The sequence below is a fragment of the Aedes albopictus genome, chromosome 2 (assembly GCF_035046485.1).
Source record: "Aedes albopictus strain Foshan chromosome 2, AalbF5, whole genome shotgun sequence".
NCBI lineage: Eukaryota > Metazoa > Arthropoda > Insecta > Diptera > Culicidae > Aedes > Aedes albopictus.
The window spans coordinates 401,665,748-401,681,565 of NC_085137.1; the positions used below are offsets into that span (position 1 = coordinate 401,665,748).

At 41.4% G+C, this 15,818-nt stretch overlaps 1 protein-coding gene across 1 annotated transcript; it reads right to left on the reverse strand.

The window, feature by feature from the left end:
* Positions 1-1,302: 1,302 nt before the first annotated feature.
* On the reverse strand, positions 1,303-14,992 carry LOC109407965 (uncharacterized). Its single transcript, XM_029879242.2, has 5 exons — positions 14,048-14,992; positions 13,179-13,991; positions 2,528-3,894; positions 2,342-2,465; positions 1,303-2,279 (listed from the first exon to the last, which is right to left on the reverse strand). The coding sequence occupies exons 1-5, from the start codon at positions 14,186-14,188 to the stop codon at positions 1,704-1,706; spliced, it is 3,021 nt and encodes a 1,006-aa protein (XP_029735102.2). The 5' UTR covers positions 14,189-14,992; the 3' UTR covers positions 1,303-1,703.
* Between the last annotated feature and the right edge of the window lie 826 nt (positions 14,993-15,818).

Here is a 15,818-nt window from a genome sequence, read left to right on the forward strand (position 1 = left end):
TGAGCCTTAAAGACATGCTTGGCTGGAACGCAACAGCTCAACCGCGAAAAGGAGCAGTCAACAATGCTGATCAGCGTCGAGTCTGTACGTGTGCTATTTGTACGGGAGGTTGGTTTGATAAAACGAGGATGGGTGAAAACGTATTCGTTGTCGAAAGCGAACCGCATCATTTCGCGAATGTTTTCACCAAATAGCAAGCTTGGCTACACACTCTCAATGTGCACATTTCGAGAGTTCAGTATTTGAAAGTCAATAACGACGCCGGCCACGTCCTTACGGTTATCGAGAAAGGGAAGAAATGTTATTTAGACAGCCGCTGTTAGTAGAAACCGTGGAATCCCTTAGAGACGAACCAGCCAAGGGCTGAAAGTCTCTTTAATAAAGACAAATCAATCAATCAACCGTGGAATCCTCAGCATCCCCACAGTTGTCTAGGGAAGGAGTATTTGTTAGTAAGGTAGGGTGAGATGTGGATCTTGGAGCCACCTTTGAAAGGTGATATGATCCACGAGTATATGGAAACATGTCGCGGTCTTCATCACGATTATGATTTATTTGGTCGCGTAATGCGTCATGTAGCATTGATCGTTTACTTAACCGTGAAAACCGACCTTCCCACGAAAGTTGTCGCACGCTTCTGATTCCGCATTCAACATTTGCAATCTCCCTACTCGAGCAGGAGAAAATAGCTGTAGAATACCATACTCAGGTATGCAAATCCCAATACCTACAACCTGAATGAAGTAGTAAATAGCTCTGCATAAGAGGTAAATAAAATACCTAAAACAATTACTGGTGTTTATTCTATGTATACGTCATGAATAATGACATCAGATACTGCAATACTTAAATAATAATCAATCACTTTTCCATACAAATAGTGATTTTTCTACAATTAAATAATACCTCAAGCAGTCCTCAATACCAAACCAATAACTCGTTTAACCATCCATCAGTCGCGTCAAAAAAGTTACACCAGCGGTCGCATCGTGTACTGAGTGATACTTTCAATAAAACGAATTACTCTAGAAACCCCTAGAACTGTGATATCAATAAATTTTCAAACTCATCTTTCGATTTTGACACTGGATATAATATATTTAAATCCACTGGTTGGTGAGAATGATGTACTTATATTGATTGTTCATGAAATCCTATGGTACACTACACAGATACAAAACTCTAAAAAAAATGTTTAATTCTAGACGAAAAATATGGCAAAATGTACAAGCAAATGTACAGTAGCATTAAATACTACCGATAACTAATGAACGCCATCACGACTACACACTTTTTGTTATATTTAATCAATTTAATAAGTTTACGTTTCTACTAAACTACTTTTATCAACACAGTCTACTACAACAGCTAGCTATTTTTTGTTGTACATAGCTATGTAACATCAATTTACAAGTTGAAACTCATAGAAGTTCAATTTCGCAAATTTTTGATGAGAGAGTCACATAAGTGTTAACATCTACAAAAACACTGAAAACAACTAGAATATTTCATAAATACACTTGCAGTTATTAAATTTGTACAAATACTTGAAAGAAATCGTTAATTCATGTCGAAGTGAACGAAACAAACATATAGGTGACAACAAGTCCTACATTATTCCTACATACTAACTATACAATTTTACTGTACAAACACACCCTTCCCTAACTGGAATGTTGGTTAACCCACACCACCCTTCGCTCCTAGGTAATCTGTTCGATTTTGATGTTCCCGATGCTTCCCATCAGTTCCCTGGACTGCTGTTGCTGTTGCATGGCACTCAAAAACTGCGTCCCATCGATGATAAAGTTCGACGGAAGCGTATAAACGGTGGCCGAACTTCCATCGGCCGATTTTATGATAGCCGTTCTGGTTCCGCCGCTGTTTGCGCTACTCGCGGTCACCGTGGCCCCTCCGACGCCTAGTCCTGCTAGGGTCGAAGCCGATACGGTTTGCAGTGTGCTGTGATGGCTGGTGGCGGTCGCCATGCTGGTTGGCATCGCAATCTGCAACTGCTGGAGGATGGGACCCTTGCCGGAGAGAGCACTCTGCAGTTGAGCTGCCGGAATGGTGAAGATCTGCTGGGACTGAACTGTGGCTGGCTGTATTTGGGGCTGAGGTTGAACCTGTTGCTGAGTGGGTAGTTGTACTTGTTGGATTTGGTGCTGGGGTTGTTGCTGTTGTTGTTGTTGTGATTGCTGCTGCTGTTGAACCGTAGGTAACTGTTGAGATCGCTCCGAAGATTCCACTTTTGGTTTAACGGGAGATTTCTTTTCAGACTGGAAGGTTAGTAATTTGATTAAGAAATATAATTATGACTGTGGACATTAATATCACTCACCTGCTGCGCATCTTTCGCCATGTCGTGCATCTGCTTGTGTTTCAAAAAGTGACCCTTGATGTAGAAATGCTTACTGCATATCGTACAGTGATACGGAGCAGAGCTACTATTCTGCTGGTGAGTCCTGAAATGAAAGCAACGCACAATTTATGTCTCATCCACAGAACCATTCCTCATCATACTCACTTCTTATGCTTATTAAGATTATCCTTCCGGGAGAAGTACTTCCGGCAGATCGGACACGCAAACAGCTTCTTCCCCGTGTGGGACACGATGTGCCTCATCAGGTGCTCCTTCCGGCTGAACGATTTGCTACAGCCCGTTTCGTCGCACTTGAACGGTCGGAGGCCGACGTGCGACTTGAGGTGCTGCATCAGGTGTTCCTTTCGCTTGAACGACTTGGAGCACACGTCGCACGAGGTGAAGCTCACGGTGGACGATACGCTGGACGCGGTGTTTCCCTGGCTGGTGGAACCGCCGACCATCGAATCGTGGTGGGTGTCCTGCTTGAGCAGGGACAGCGCAGAGATGGCCTTCATCTGCTGGGTGGCCGCAAGGGATGCGTTGGTCGCGCTGGTCAAGGATTCCGACGAGCTGTTAAGTTGGGAATGGTGGTCTTGGGAGGAGGATTCTCGGCGGTGGGTTATGGGAGAGGGTTGAGATGGCTGCGGAGGGTTGGGTTTGGGAGGTTTCGGAGGAGTTTGCTGAGCCGGTTGTTGAACCTGTATCGTAGGTCTTTGGACGACTTGCAGATGCTGCGTTTGTTGAACTGGGGTCTGTTGTTGCTGTTGCTGTTGAGATTGTTGCTGCACAGGTTGCGTGGTGATGACTATGTTTGCCTGTTGTGGTTGTTGCACTTCAGACGTTTGGTTCTGAAGTTGGGTTGATTTTTCGACTAGACTGAGATAGTTGGACAGCGGAACTTGCACACTAGGCATGGTCAGTTGAGCTTGGATCTGCTGGGGTTGGATTTGAATCTGTTGCTGGGCTGGTTGTGTTTGGACTGTCTGTATCGGACTGATACCAAACTGCTGCAGACCTTGGGGAGTCAACGTAAGAGCCGGTGGCATCTGAGCCGGGGCCAATCGGAACATTCCATCCGGTCCGGGTTGTAGCTTCATCTGTACATACTGAACATTCGAAACCATGCTTTTGTTCATCTCCCCAACATTCGCAATCGGAGCCAACGCGATTTGCTCTCCTCCGCCCTCGGCCTTCAGCATTATGGGAACAATGCACTTGTTGCCTTGCATCATTTTAGCCGCGTCCAGCACGGGTATGGCAGCTGTAGATTTCACGGTTGCTGAATTGGCCGCGAGGGGAGTGCTCGTGAATATCGTACCGGTTGGAGCGGCCGAGAAGCTAGCTATACTGGTGGTGGACGACACGGGCGTAAGGGTTATGGGGCTGCTGGATATGGCGGTGGCCATCGGTGTCGTTGCGGCCAGAATAGTTTGCTTGGGAGGTGTTGATGTCACTAGTGTGGTCTGCGGTGTTTGGGGCGGTTTTATGAGAACGCTAATCTTTGGCTTCTTTGCCGACACTGGTTCCGACTGAAAAGGAAAATATTAAGTTGAATTAATTATTGGTTTAACAATTGTAAGCTCAATAAATTTGATAGAAGTCCTTCTTTAGGCACTTGGCTAAACACATCTGAGCCGAAAACTATGTCGAGTCGGAAAATGATGAATGCAAGGTTTATGCTAGTTAACTTCGATCGCTTGCGACTGTGGCATGGAGCACCGTCAGCGGTTATCGAGTGTGGTCGATAGATCTCCGACCACGAGGTGCTGAGATGGCATTCTTGGCCACATCGGAATGAATTGTAGTTATAGGTAAAACAGGGTATAATAAATCAGTCTTAGTTTAGCGTTTAAGTGAGTTGTATGTGTGTTTTCTTAAGAAGTCCCGGTGCCGAGCGTCTAAAAATAGATTCCCGAGCTGTCGCAGGAACTGCCGTCAGCAACACAATAACGTTCCAGCTTTGTTAGTTGCAAAACTGAAATCGTTTAAACCAATCCATCATTTTAAGTTGAAACTACCAAATCTCTGTTTGTTCTAACAAACTGTTGTAAATTTCAACAAATAAAAATATTGGTATTAAATATCAAACAATGGAACAGTTTAGTTTAGGCTTGAAATCAGTTTGTAGCTATAGTAAACTGAAAAATTGATTGATTTGAACTAGAATTTAATTGTGTTTACAATTTATTTCTCTGCGTGAAGAATAGGAGGAAAAACACCAGATTTGAAAGGGGCATAGTACATAAAAGTAAAAATAGAATGTTTACCTATTAAAACCCCAACAGTCGCTTTTCGAACCAATAAATCACACAATTTGTAAATCCCAAGACTTGGTTCGTTTTGCAACCACTTTGAAACCAAACTATTGTACATCACAAACGTAACATGTAGTATTAGGATACACACTGTGAAAACTGCAAATGAAGTTCAAGTTCAAAGATCGCTCCAACAGTTTTATCTTAATTCCGAACCCGGACTCTGTGAAATCCAGTGAAAACTTCTCTCCCTAACCGGAGAAAAAAAAACTGGGAACCTTCAAAGTCAAGGCAAAAAGGATCTCCTTATCTCTCCTTTGACATTAGCGTCATTTTTTTACCCAAACCGTACACCACGCCACCGGGCTGTTCCCAACGTGATGCAAAAGAAAGGTTGATAGGAGAAACAAGTAGATCTTGACGGCGACAGGATATCTCAGGACAAATCTGGTAAAAACTCCCGGAAACTCTGAGAACAATACCGGGAAAACTTCTTGAAGAAATACTTCATGATCCCCGTAACAAAAATCCTGAAGAAACCGATCGGAATTCAGGAATCCTGGAAGATTCTCCAGAAAGAATCCCGGAAGGAAATGTCCAAATCTTGGAAAATTGCTGGTAAGTTCGGTAGAATCTCCGGGGAAAGCAAAAAGGAATACCGTGACATCACCTAATTCCCATCACTTTTTATCACTATCGGTATACAAGAGGGGATTAGGCTCTATCGGAAATTTCTTAAAGAAATTACAGAAAAAAAATCGGAAGAAATCCCGAAAAGAGTTCTTGCAGAAAATCATTTAAAAAAACTTCTTCAAACACTCGGAGGAGCTCTAGTAGACATCCCAGAAATAACTACTGAAGCAACACTGAGAGAAGTCTCTGGAAGATCTTCTAGGGAAGTCCCAATAGGAACACTTGAAGGAATCGCGGAAAACCTTTAAGACGAATACCGAGAGTAACAGTAACAGTAACAGAAATTTTACGACAGCATCTGCAATATATACTAAGAGAAACTATTGTGGAGATCTTATAAAAACTCCCGGAAACTCTGGGGCAAAACCGGGAAAACCTCTGGAAAAAAATTATCTATGATCCACGTAAAAATGTCGGAGAAACCGATCGAAAATCAAACATCCTGGAAGGTTCTCAAGGAAAAATCCGAAAATAAATTTACGATTCTTGGAAAAATGCTGGTAGGAATCCGGAGAATCTGTGAGAGAAATTTAAACAGGAATACCGTGACATAATCTAGGTATCAGAAGGCCGGCTCCAGAGGCACGTTATCCTTCTTTTGGAACATTTGTGCCATCCAACCACTTGTTTCGGTTCCAAATTCCGTTTTGTTTTGCATGCTGTGAACGGTATTACGAACCGGTAAAAGTTATTGAAATTAGATGATTTCACGGTACCAAGACAAATGGCGTGCAAATTACGGAATGAATCTTGTGAGAGGCTTTGTGGTATACGGCTCTATTAGAAATGCATGACAACTTTCAATTGATTGATGCATCAAGCGGTAAGAAGAAGAAGTTTTGACATCCAAGCGGTGTGCCGTTTACATCCATCGACCAATCCAAGCATAATTTTTCAAATCGACGTATCTAACTTTTTCACTGATCTGAGTAAATTCATGGTCAATGTTGACGACCATTTCACTAAAATAGTTTTTAATAAAAACATTTTTCATAAGTTTTTTCGTGCTTGACATCACCAGGGATATAGCACGCACTAGATAAGAAACAAATCCTACTCATTCCATATCATTTTCACAATGAATTTTGACAAAAATACACATACACCGGGTTGGCTCGAGATACGTCATGCCAGATACATCGCTTTTGTATGGTGCCAGTTTGGTGTATCTGTTACTTTGGATTTTGGCTAGATACGTCGTTTGGTTTTCTCATATATCAAAACGGTGTATCTATCAGTAAAGTTGTAAACATCAAAATAGTTAGATACGTCGTTTCGAAAAAAAATGCTTAGTTAAACAAATTAAGCAACAAATCATCAAACAGTGATGTGGATTCTTCAATTTGCTTTATGAATCATGCATGCAGCAGTAAACCCGGATTTGTTTACATTCTCGAGTTACGTCGGATTGAAAAGTTATGCTTGAGTTTTTCATCGAAATTTAACCTCAATTTTCTCCCCGAGAGAGAAAAGAACGGCAACGAATGAGAATCAAAACAAACCACCGGAAAATGTCAAAATTCGAGTGGGAGAGAAAAGGAAGGGACGAATGCGAATGAACAAAACGTTCATTCGTGACGTCTTCTTGCAGTATTCTATAAGAGTGTATTAGTTCTAGATGGTATCTAATTAGAGTGCATATGAGTGAACCCGAGATACAATCTTCAGTCTTTGGTCAGATGGCATAGAGTGCGGTACGCATCACTACATTCTTTACAAGAAATATTTACGAAGAAGTTCCGGAAAGAAACCCTAACAAAATAACAAGAAAAAAATCTTCTAGCCGATATTCTAGAGGCCCGAGCAAAACCTGATAGCAAATTGAAAACTAATTTTGATGTTGTGATATTGCAAATTTTGATAACTCAGGTTGTTGTCGTTTTGGTCGTTTTAACGGTTAAAACATCAAAAATGAAAGTAGAAAAATGTTCCTGTGACAGCAAATTGAAAACAATTCCTGCTATCGATGATAGCAATAGAGTTAATAAACTATAGAGGACGAATGTCGCTGCTGTTCCCTTTGTTCTCGCTCGCAAACATGTCGGGTATCTATCTGTCAAACTGCATACTTTTTCGCTTTGACACTTATAGCCCGGCCTATCTCCGCCAGCAAGAGATGTTTCGCCAGCGACGCCAGCGACATTCTTCCTCTATAGTTTATTACCTCTATTATGATAGCAAATTGATAACAAACAAAGCGCAAGAAAGTTTAAAATCGTTAAATGTAGAGTTTTTCGATTGATATCAAATTATAAATCAGTGGCGATTCCCTAACCTCAAATCTACCTGTTCAACGAACGTAAATTCTTGAATTTTTTCATCAAATTGGCTTGTAATTTGTAGAAAATGATGAAAATAGTCGTTTTCGTCCATTTTCAATTTGATTCTGGTCATGAATTCTTCACAAATTTAAGTTTTAGGGGAGTTGAACAGGCAAAAAGTGAGGTTACGAGACGCCACTGTTATAAATGCTATAATATAGTTGCACTAATGATGTATCCCAAGAATTACTTTGAATAGTTCACTAAAAGATTTAAAACTATTATAACACTAAATATTTACATTAATTTAAAATAACAGCAAACCGAAAACAAAATCTGAAATCAAACTAAGTGAAGATAAACTGATATTAAAATGTGATATCAATTTGTTGCTGAATACAAATCATGTTTTCGATTTGCTGTAATTATGTTGTTGGACTTTGCTCGGAGGGATACATTAACACTACTTAATGGAAAAGCTTCACTGTAGTAAACTCTGTGGACTCTACGTCAGGGTAGATCTACAAGTAGGGTAAAAGTCCCCTTCTTCGGCCTCACACCAGCCACGCGATCGACGGCGCCTTATCGATGTGCGAAACAACTAGCAGCTGCTGGATTTTGAAGACAGTGCCTGGATATCGGTGACGCCTCTTCCACCTACTACACGTGGTAGGGTGACTGTCTCGATAAATGACTTGAGGTGCGCATTCGACGCTTTTGGTGAGCTCCACTCGTACTGTTCGTTCAAGTGACTCAAGTTCAGCAGTTTCGTCGGTAATTTGTAGAGTCGAGCTCTACATTCCCACCTCGTGCTGGCCTTGCGTGTTTTGCGATATTCTTTTTGTTCTTCAGTCATCCCGCTGCATTGTTGCATCACAATGGGTTTGTATCCTCCCCGCTATTACTGACGACAGAACCTTATACTGTACAGCCTCAAGAGGCTCGATATTGGTATGTAGCTAGCTGGATCAGCTGTGTTTTGGTCCTTCGGCAGAAGATAAATGATACCCCTGGTAATAGACTCTGGTAGTTGCGTAGGATCTTCTAGCACTATGTTGAAGGATTTCGTCATCCGCCCTGGACAGGGTTCTCCCATAGATTGGCCTAGAACTTTGTGACGTCACCAATCTTCAGAATGCCATTTTTATGACCAGGCTTGTCATTTCGTAAGCAGTTGTTGAACTCCCTTTCGTAAATGTTGAACATTCATGTTTGTTCCTTTCGCTTCAAAAATTCTCCGTAAAGCCGCAATCGTTTCGCAAGAGCACTCAACCGCTGTAAATGGGTGTTGAGGATCTCAGTAATGTTGATTTCTGTAAGATCTTGAAGTTCTACGGGCTTCACAATTTTAGTAACATAACGAACCAGCCTCTTTGAACGATTCCCCTGCTTATACTGTGTTTACCGATCTATCTCAGTGACTTGATAATATCCACCGCAGCTGAATACACAGTAAACTGTAGATCTCTGCGATTCTGTACGGCCTCCAAGTACTGTGGCAAAATATCTTGGTTTAGTACAATAGGCTCGGCAATAGGCACTTGTTGACCGATAGAAATTTAGCAGCTTTGGTATCCGGTGTCGGAACATGCGGTCGTTTCTGCGGAGTTGCGTGATAGCTGTGACCATGTGGAGCGCATCTCGTAGTGTCAGTTGTTGCATATCCGCTGTTGGTCCTGGGGCAGCGGATGCAGTCGAATCACTATGAATTCCACTATGCATCCAACCCATCAGAACTCCTTCGTATCGATCGTGCTTGTCTTGTCATCTCTCATTTCCAGCTCCATATACTTACAGTGTATCAAACAATTGTCCGTACAGCAATTATTTGGTCAAAATAGTTTTTCATTTAAATGATTATAACTTTTTTTTACGTCAACAAAAAACGCTCAAATTTTGACCAATTATAACCCATATATTAAAGCTCCATTGGTAAAATTTTGAGCGAGATCGAATAAGTTTTCTGAAAGCTATAGAACTTTTAGTAAAACTTATAAAATTTTTGAATACATTTTTTAAACATTATATCTTAATATGTACTTGATGAAACTTTTTCAATATTTTTCGTGTTACAGCTTATACCTAAGGCTTTCATATGCAGCTTCGTTTAAGGTTTTATATTCACTACAAAAATATGAAAAATCTGTATACGTTCAGAGTGTCATTTGGAAATTTATCATATTTTGATCAATAAAAGTGCCAAGTGTTTTCAACGTTTTTAAACTCTCTTAATGTAATATTTTTATACAGGACCTACCAAACTACATATGAAAAGTAGGTCCTATGTATTTTTTAATCAGTTTATGCACTTTTATTGGTGGAAAACGTTTGGCAGATTATATGTGCAAAATATGGTAAATTTTAAAACATCGTCAACTACATACGCACATTTTTCATATTTTGTGTAGTGAATATAAAACCCCAAGCATGGCTGCATATAAAAGCCTTAGGTATAAGCTGTAACACGAAAAATATTGAAAAAGTTTCATCAAGTACATATTGAGATATAATGTTTAAAAATGTATTCAAAAAATTTATAAGTTTTACTAAAAGTTCTATAACTTTCAGAAAACCTATTCAATCTCGATCAAAATTTTACCAATGGAGCTTTAATATATGGGTTATAATTGGTCAAAATTCCAGCGTTTTTGATTGACGTATATAAAAGTTATAATCATTTAAATGAAAATTTTTTTTGACCAAGAAATTGCTGTACGGACAATTGTTTGATACACTGTAGCTTCTGCAGTGGTATGCTTATTATGAGACATGATTACTTGCTACCGTATGTACAGATTGTTTAAGTTCAGCTGGTTCAAAAGTGAGGGAATCTTTCGTTGAACATTTCCAGCATCTCTGAATTACCGGACATGTCCGTCTTCATCCTCGTGTAAAGTAGCTGCCAATCGCATACATATTCATCTCCTTCATGCACATTAGGCCTGTCCACCTTTTCAAAAATGTTCTCTGATTCCCAAGTCCACCCCCATATTTTGATTGGCATCCTAAAAGAAGTAACTGGTCAAAATTTCAGCCAAATCCATTAAAATTAAGAGGTGCATCCAGAGTTTCCCATTGCTCATGTGTACAAAAATGTGACAGCGAGCCTCACACCAAATTGTCTCACAGCTCTTCAAAATCGCAGTGTGCTGCGCTGCTAGGAGGCTCATGAAAATCTGGTGAGTGCGAGCTTGGCGCATAGCTCCCGGGGAGCTCGTCTCATGTGCTGCGTGAGTTGTTGGTATCTAAGGTGAAAAACATCTTCTTGGTAACGAAGAACCTCAACAACTTTTTTCCGTACACAACTCAAGTGTCTGGTTGGCCTATGCGATACCATTAGGGACACTCAATGCAAAGGTTTCAACTCTCGTTCGTTTAGGAACTTTTTGTCGTGAAATTTTCTAATTTAATCAGCGCATGAGACGAAGCTCATGAGACACATCTTGAGAAAAATGAGGCGCACAACTTTCAGTCTCAAAATGTACAGTGCTCCTGGGAGCTCGCTTGCAATGTGGCTCCCGTACATGGGACTACAGCACGTGTACATCAACTCTGGGTGCATCAAATCAATTTTGTGTTTTCGACTATTTTTTAACTTCAAAAAATCATAACTACATTAAAATTCGTCAAAACTTAATTCTTTCGGCAGAAATTGAAAGCTATACTTGTTTGCTCCAACTTCTACGAATAACGAGTGCCAATAAAATTCAAGGAAACATGTGTAATTATCACATTTGTAATAAGAAAAACCTTAAAAAGTTGATTTTTTGAGAGATTTCGTTCTGGAACACCCTAATATACGTAAAAAGTTTGATATTTTGAAACGGCATCATATTTTCTCATATTTTTGGTTGTTGCGATACAATTGCGTAACTTTGAATTTGGCTTAGTGGGAACAAAGTTTTGGGCTAGACAGCGATACAAGGGGACGAATGAGAGTAAAAGAAACCGATTAGACAGATTTCAGCAAGTAAGATAGTAAGGCGTGGAAGAAGTGAATTCTAGAAATTATATCCAAATAATCTTGTAAGTAGAGCTTAATTGACTTTAAAGTGGCATTTAGGATAACTCTTAACTATCACAGCAGACACTATCAGATCCGGCAAAGCCGAAGCCCATTGACGTCTGCCGAGTTGAGAGTAAGGGCAGCGATAAAGGTCCACTAAAAAATTGTATGTGATTCAATATGAAGTGCTTGATAATGAATTTAATAAAACCTATATTTTTAGCTTTAGCTTATCGACAAAAGAAGATTCTTAGATCTGCTGAAAGAAATTCAGCTTTGGACTTCGCACCCTTCCCTTCGGCAACATTGGTTATTTGCTTCTTTGACACCAATACTGTAGGAGTTGAGCAAAAAATATTAAAATTCGGGAATGCCAAATGTGGCCTAAAAACTAGCTTTTTGGTGGCAATCACGCTGTGGCGCGAAATTGTACTGAACGCCTTGTAGTTTGCCTTGGCTACCCCCTACCGCGGGTGATAACAAACAAGTGTGATGACAGGTGTTGGCTATCATATCAGTGCTGACGCGATGCCACTTTTTGCGCGCCAAAGCGTGATTGGACCCGAAAAGCTAGTTTTTAGGCCACATTTGGCTTTCACGAATTTTAGTAATTTTTGCTCAACTCCTACAGCATTGGTGTCAAAGAAGCAAATAACCAAAAACCATTGAAGAATATGATGCCGTTCCAAAAAATCCAACTTATTACGTATATCAAGGTGTTCCATAACGAAATCTATCAAAAATCAACTTTTCAAGGTTTTTTTTTATTACAAATGTGGTAGTTACACATTTTTCCTACAATTTTATTGGCATATGTTGTTCGGAGAACTTGTAGCAAACAAGTATAGCTTTCAATTTGTACCGAAAGAATTAAATTTTGACAAGTTTTAGTGTAGTTATGATTTTTTGAAGTTCAAAAATAGTCGAAAAACACTAAATTGATTTGATGCACCTCTTAATTTCAATGGACTTGGCTGAAATTTTGACCAGTTACTTCTTCTAGGATGCCAATCAAAATATGGGGGTGGACTTGAGAATCAGAGAACATTTTTGAAAAGTTGGACAGGTCTAATGCACATGATCCGCTGCTGTTGGCCGCCTGCGTACGTGAGTGACTGACATCGATCAGCCACAGCAACATCTGCTGGAGCCAAGGCTGGAGCAGTTTGGTCTTGTCCAAGTTACACTTTGATGAGTAATTCATTTTGTAGAGGTTTTAAAAACCGTCAAAAAGCCTGTTTCAGTTTTATGATGGTTCTAAGAATCGCTTCAAGTCCTTTTGACAATAAAATGTTACTTGGGTGGTGATTGCTATTGCTGCCGTTTCTGCTATGCGTTCGCGGTATGGGCTGTGTCCAGATCCCTCCCTCTTGTAGAATTTGGTACATCATAATCTTTAATAATTCCACAATTTTGGCAAAGATTCTATTACTGATCGTAGTAGAAACGTAATAACAAAAAGATGACAATCTACTTTGTATCCGAATAATAAAACTATTGATGCTTTGCACTCCAGCTACCCACTGAAAGTCTTCATAATAATAATAATTATAATAAAACAGTGATAAATAAGAAATGTAGGTATTGTTTACACTCACCGTCTTTTCTAGCTCCTTTCTGCTCGCAGACTTTACCGGAGTCTTCAGTTTGAGAAACTCATCCATCTGGGCCTGGTACGAACTGCCCTGCTGCTGCTGCTGCTCCCCATCGATAGCCAGCACAGACCCCTGACCGCCCGTCGTTCCATCCTGAATTTTGTAATGGATCTGATTGGCCTTGATCGTCTGCCCATCTACCGTTATGGTGTACTGCGCTAGAGGTTGCTGCTGCTGCTGGTTCTGTCCGGAAGTGTCTTGAGTGGAAGCTGCCGCAGCAACGGCCGCCGCAGCCACCGAAGTTTCTCCCGTTTGAATGCCAACTGCCTGCATAATACTGGTTAGGAAATCCGCATTCGGCGCCATGATGGTAGCCGTTCCACCGGTCGTCCCCTGACCGAATCCTTTCGGGAGGCTGTTGATGATTATGGGAGTCATAGCAGGCGCCGTTGTGATGGAGGCTGTTGGCTGCTGCTGTTGCAAAGTTGAACTGCTTGCCGGGATTGTTGGCAATAGTTTCACTTGGGGGCTTGTCGTTTGTGCTGCCGGCGGTTGGGTTTGGATGGTCGGTAGAGTGATGGTTGCCGTGGACGGGCTCGATGAAATGCTCGCCTGAGGACTCGTCGTGGGTAGATCGTCTTTCGTGGAATCGTCCTTGATATAGACCATTCCACCGTTCCGCAGCTTGGTCGAGTTGAGACAACTTTCCAGCATACTCTGCGCTTTCACTACCGATTCCCGGAATTCGACGTGGGCTTCTAGTTGCTTCAGACATTTTGCACAAACGCTCTTCGGCAGACGATCTTTCTCGTAAATCTGAAATAATGATGAATGATTGTGAAATAGAACTTAAGGCGATCGAGAAGACATACCTTAATCTTGAGGCAGTCGGTGATTTTGACGTGGATGTTCTTCCGTTTTCCTTCATCCGTAAATATCCCGACCCGGCCACCACTGCTGCTGGCGCAAAGACGACACAAGTCTCCAAAGTTCACGCACTTGTATCCGGCCATTTCCCTACTTCGTGTGTTTTCACAGCAGCTGGTTACTTTTTCCTTTCTAATCCGACGTACTTTCCTGCACCGGAACAGCTCACTCTCGCTTTTCACGATCCATTTTCACTTTCCTAGCCAAAATCTGTCAGAAGCTTCCGGAAGCATCCTCCCAATCAAGGGAATCGCTCGCACCTACTGTTCAATGTTGGCGCTCAATCTCATTTTTCTGCTCCACACAATCAATCCCCGTTTGTTGTCGATTATTGTTTTCCCACCACTTGCAATTAATCCTCTTTCTTGGTAGACCAGACTTCTCCACCCCGCCACAGCCGAAGACGATCTGATGCACTTTGCGCTCCCACCCACTCACTCGTTGTCGACGGCGCGACTATCAACAAACTCCGCGGACGGCGGATGGACGATGCTGCTGCTGTCAATCGCCTAGCTCAATCAATCTTTTTCCATACAACCAACACCTCCCACCGAAAACCAACACAATTTTCACAAACTATGCACCTTTAACACCACAAATGCACAATTTTCACGCCATTCGACGTTCTTTATCCGCCGGAAAATTGCAATCAAAACTATTTTTCACGCAAGCGAGACGCGTTCTTTCCGTCAACCCGCGGCGATTTTCGGTTTTTGTTTTTCCTCCTCTGCGCCTCGTTCCAAACACACGCTCTCGAATCGAAGGTGTCACGCACACACTCTCACGTAAGTGACAGAAAAACATTTGCGAGGTACCGGGCGCATTTTGTTGTGCGCGGTACCCACTGAGGATGTGCCGCTGGTGAAACACGTGCTTTGGTTGGATTGCAGCGGGTGCTTTGAAATTGCGCTTTGAAATGAACTTAACCACCGTGACGTCACACTCGGGAATTGAAAACATAAACAATGTAGTTGCGGGCAATGTTTACATATCTTCCGGAAAGACGAACGGCTGAATAAAAGTGAAGAGCGTGAGAATTTTCCTCGATTTTCGCAACTGTTTCAGAAGAATGACTAAGAAGTGCATCGTATTTAAGTGCCATTCGACTCACAAAACGAAAGGAGCACGATTCTTTCGTTTCCCACATATAAGGAGAAGAACAGCGGTGGACCTTTCGAAGCGAAGACTTCACGAATGGCTAAACGTTCTCGGATTCAGGGACTGCTTCAATCCAAAGGAAAAATATATTTGTGGACTACATTTCGTTTCCGGTAAGTTAAAACAAATAAAATACCCGACCCCAAAATGGAAAAAATATCGATCTTTTTTATTAGGAAAAGCTGCCACTATCACTGATGTGAATAGCGTTGATTGGATACCATCAGTCAACATTGCATATTTCGACGAATCAACTAATCACATCTACCAAGCTGACGTGACCAACCATGGGGGATTCGAGTCATTCGAGGAAGCACTGCTCGGGACAGATTTGAACTCTACAGCTTTTCAACATGATTCGTTATCTCCAGCTGAAAATTTGGCCCGGTACAATGAGTGTGAGTATATTATGTCATGTTTCGGTTGTTCAGTTCAATGTTTAGTTTTTTGCTGTGTTTATACATGTGTGCACTTCATATTTATAGCTGATTCTTCAAAACACACCATCGACGAGACACCAGGAAGAGCTAACCGCGTGGTGGTGGATGAAAGCGACTT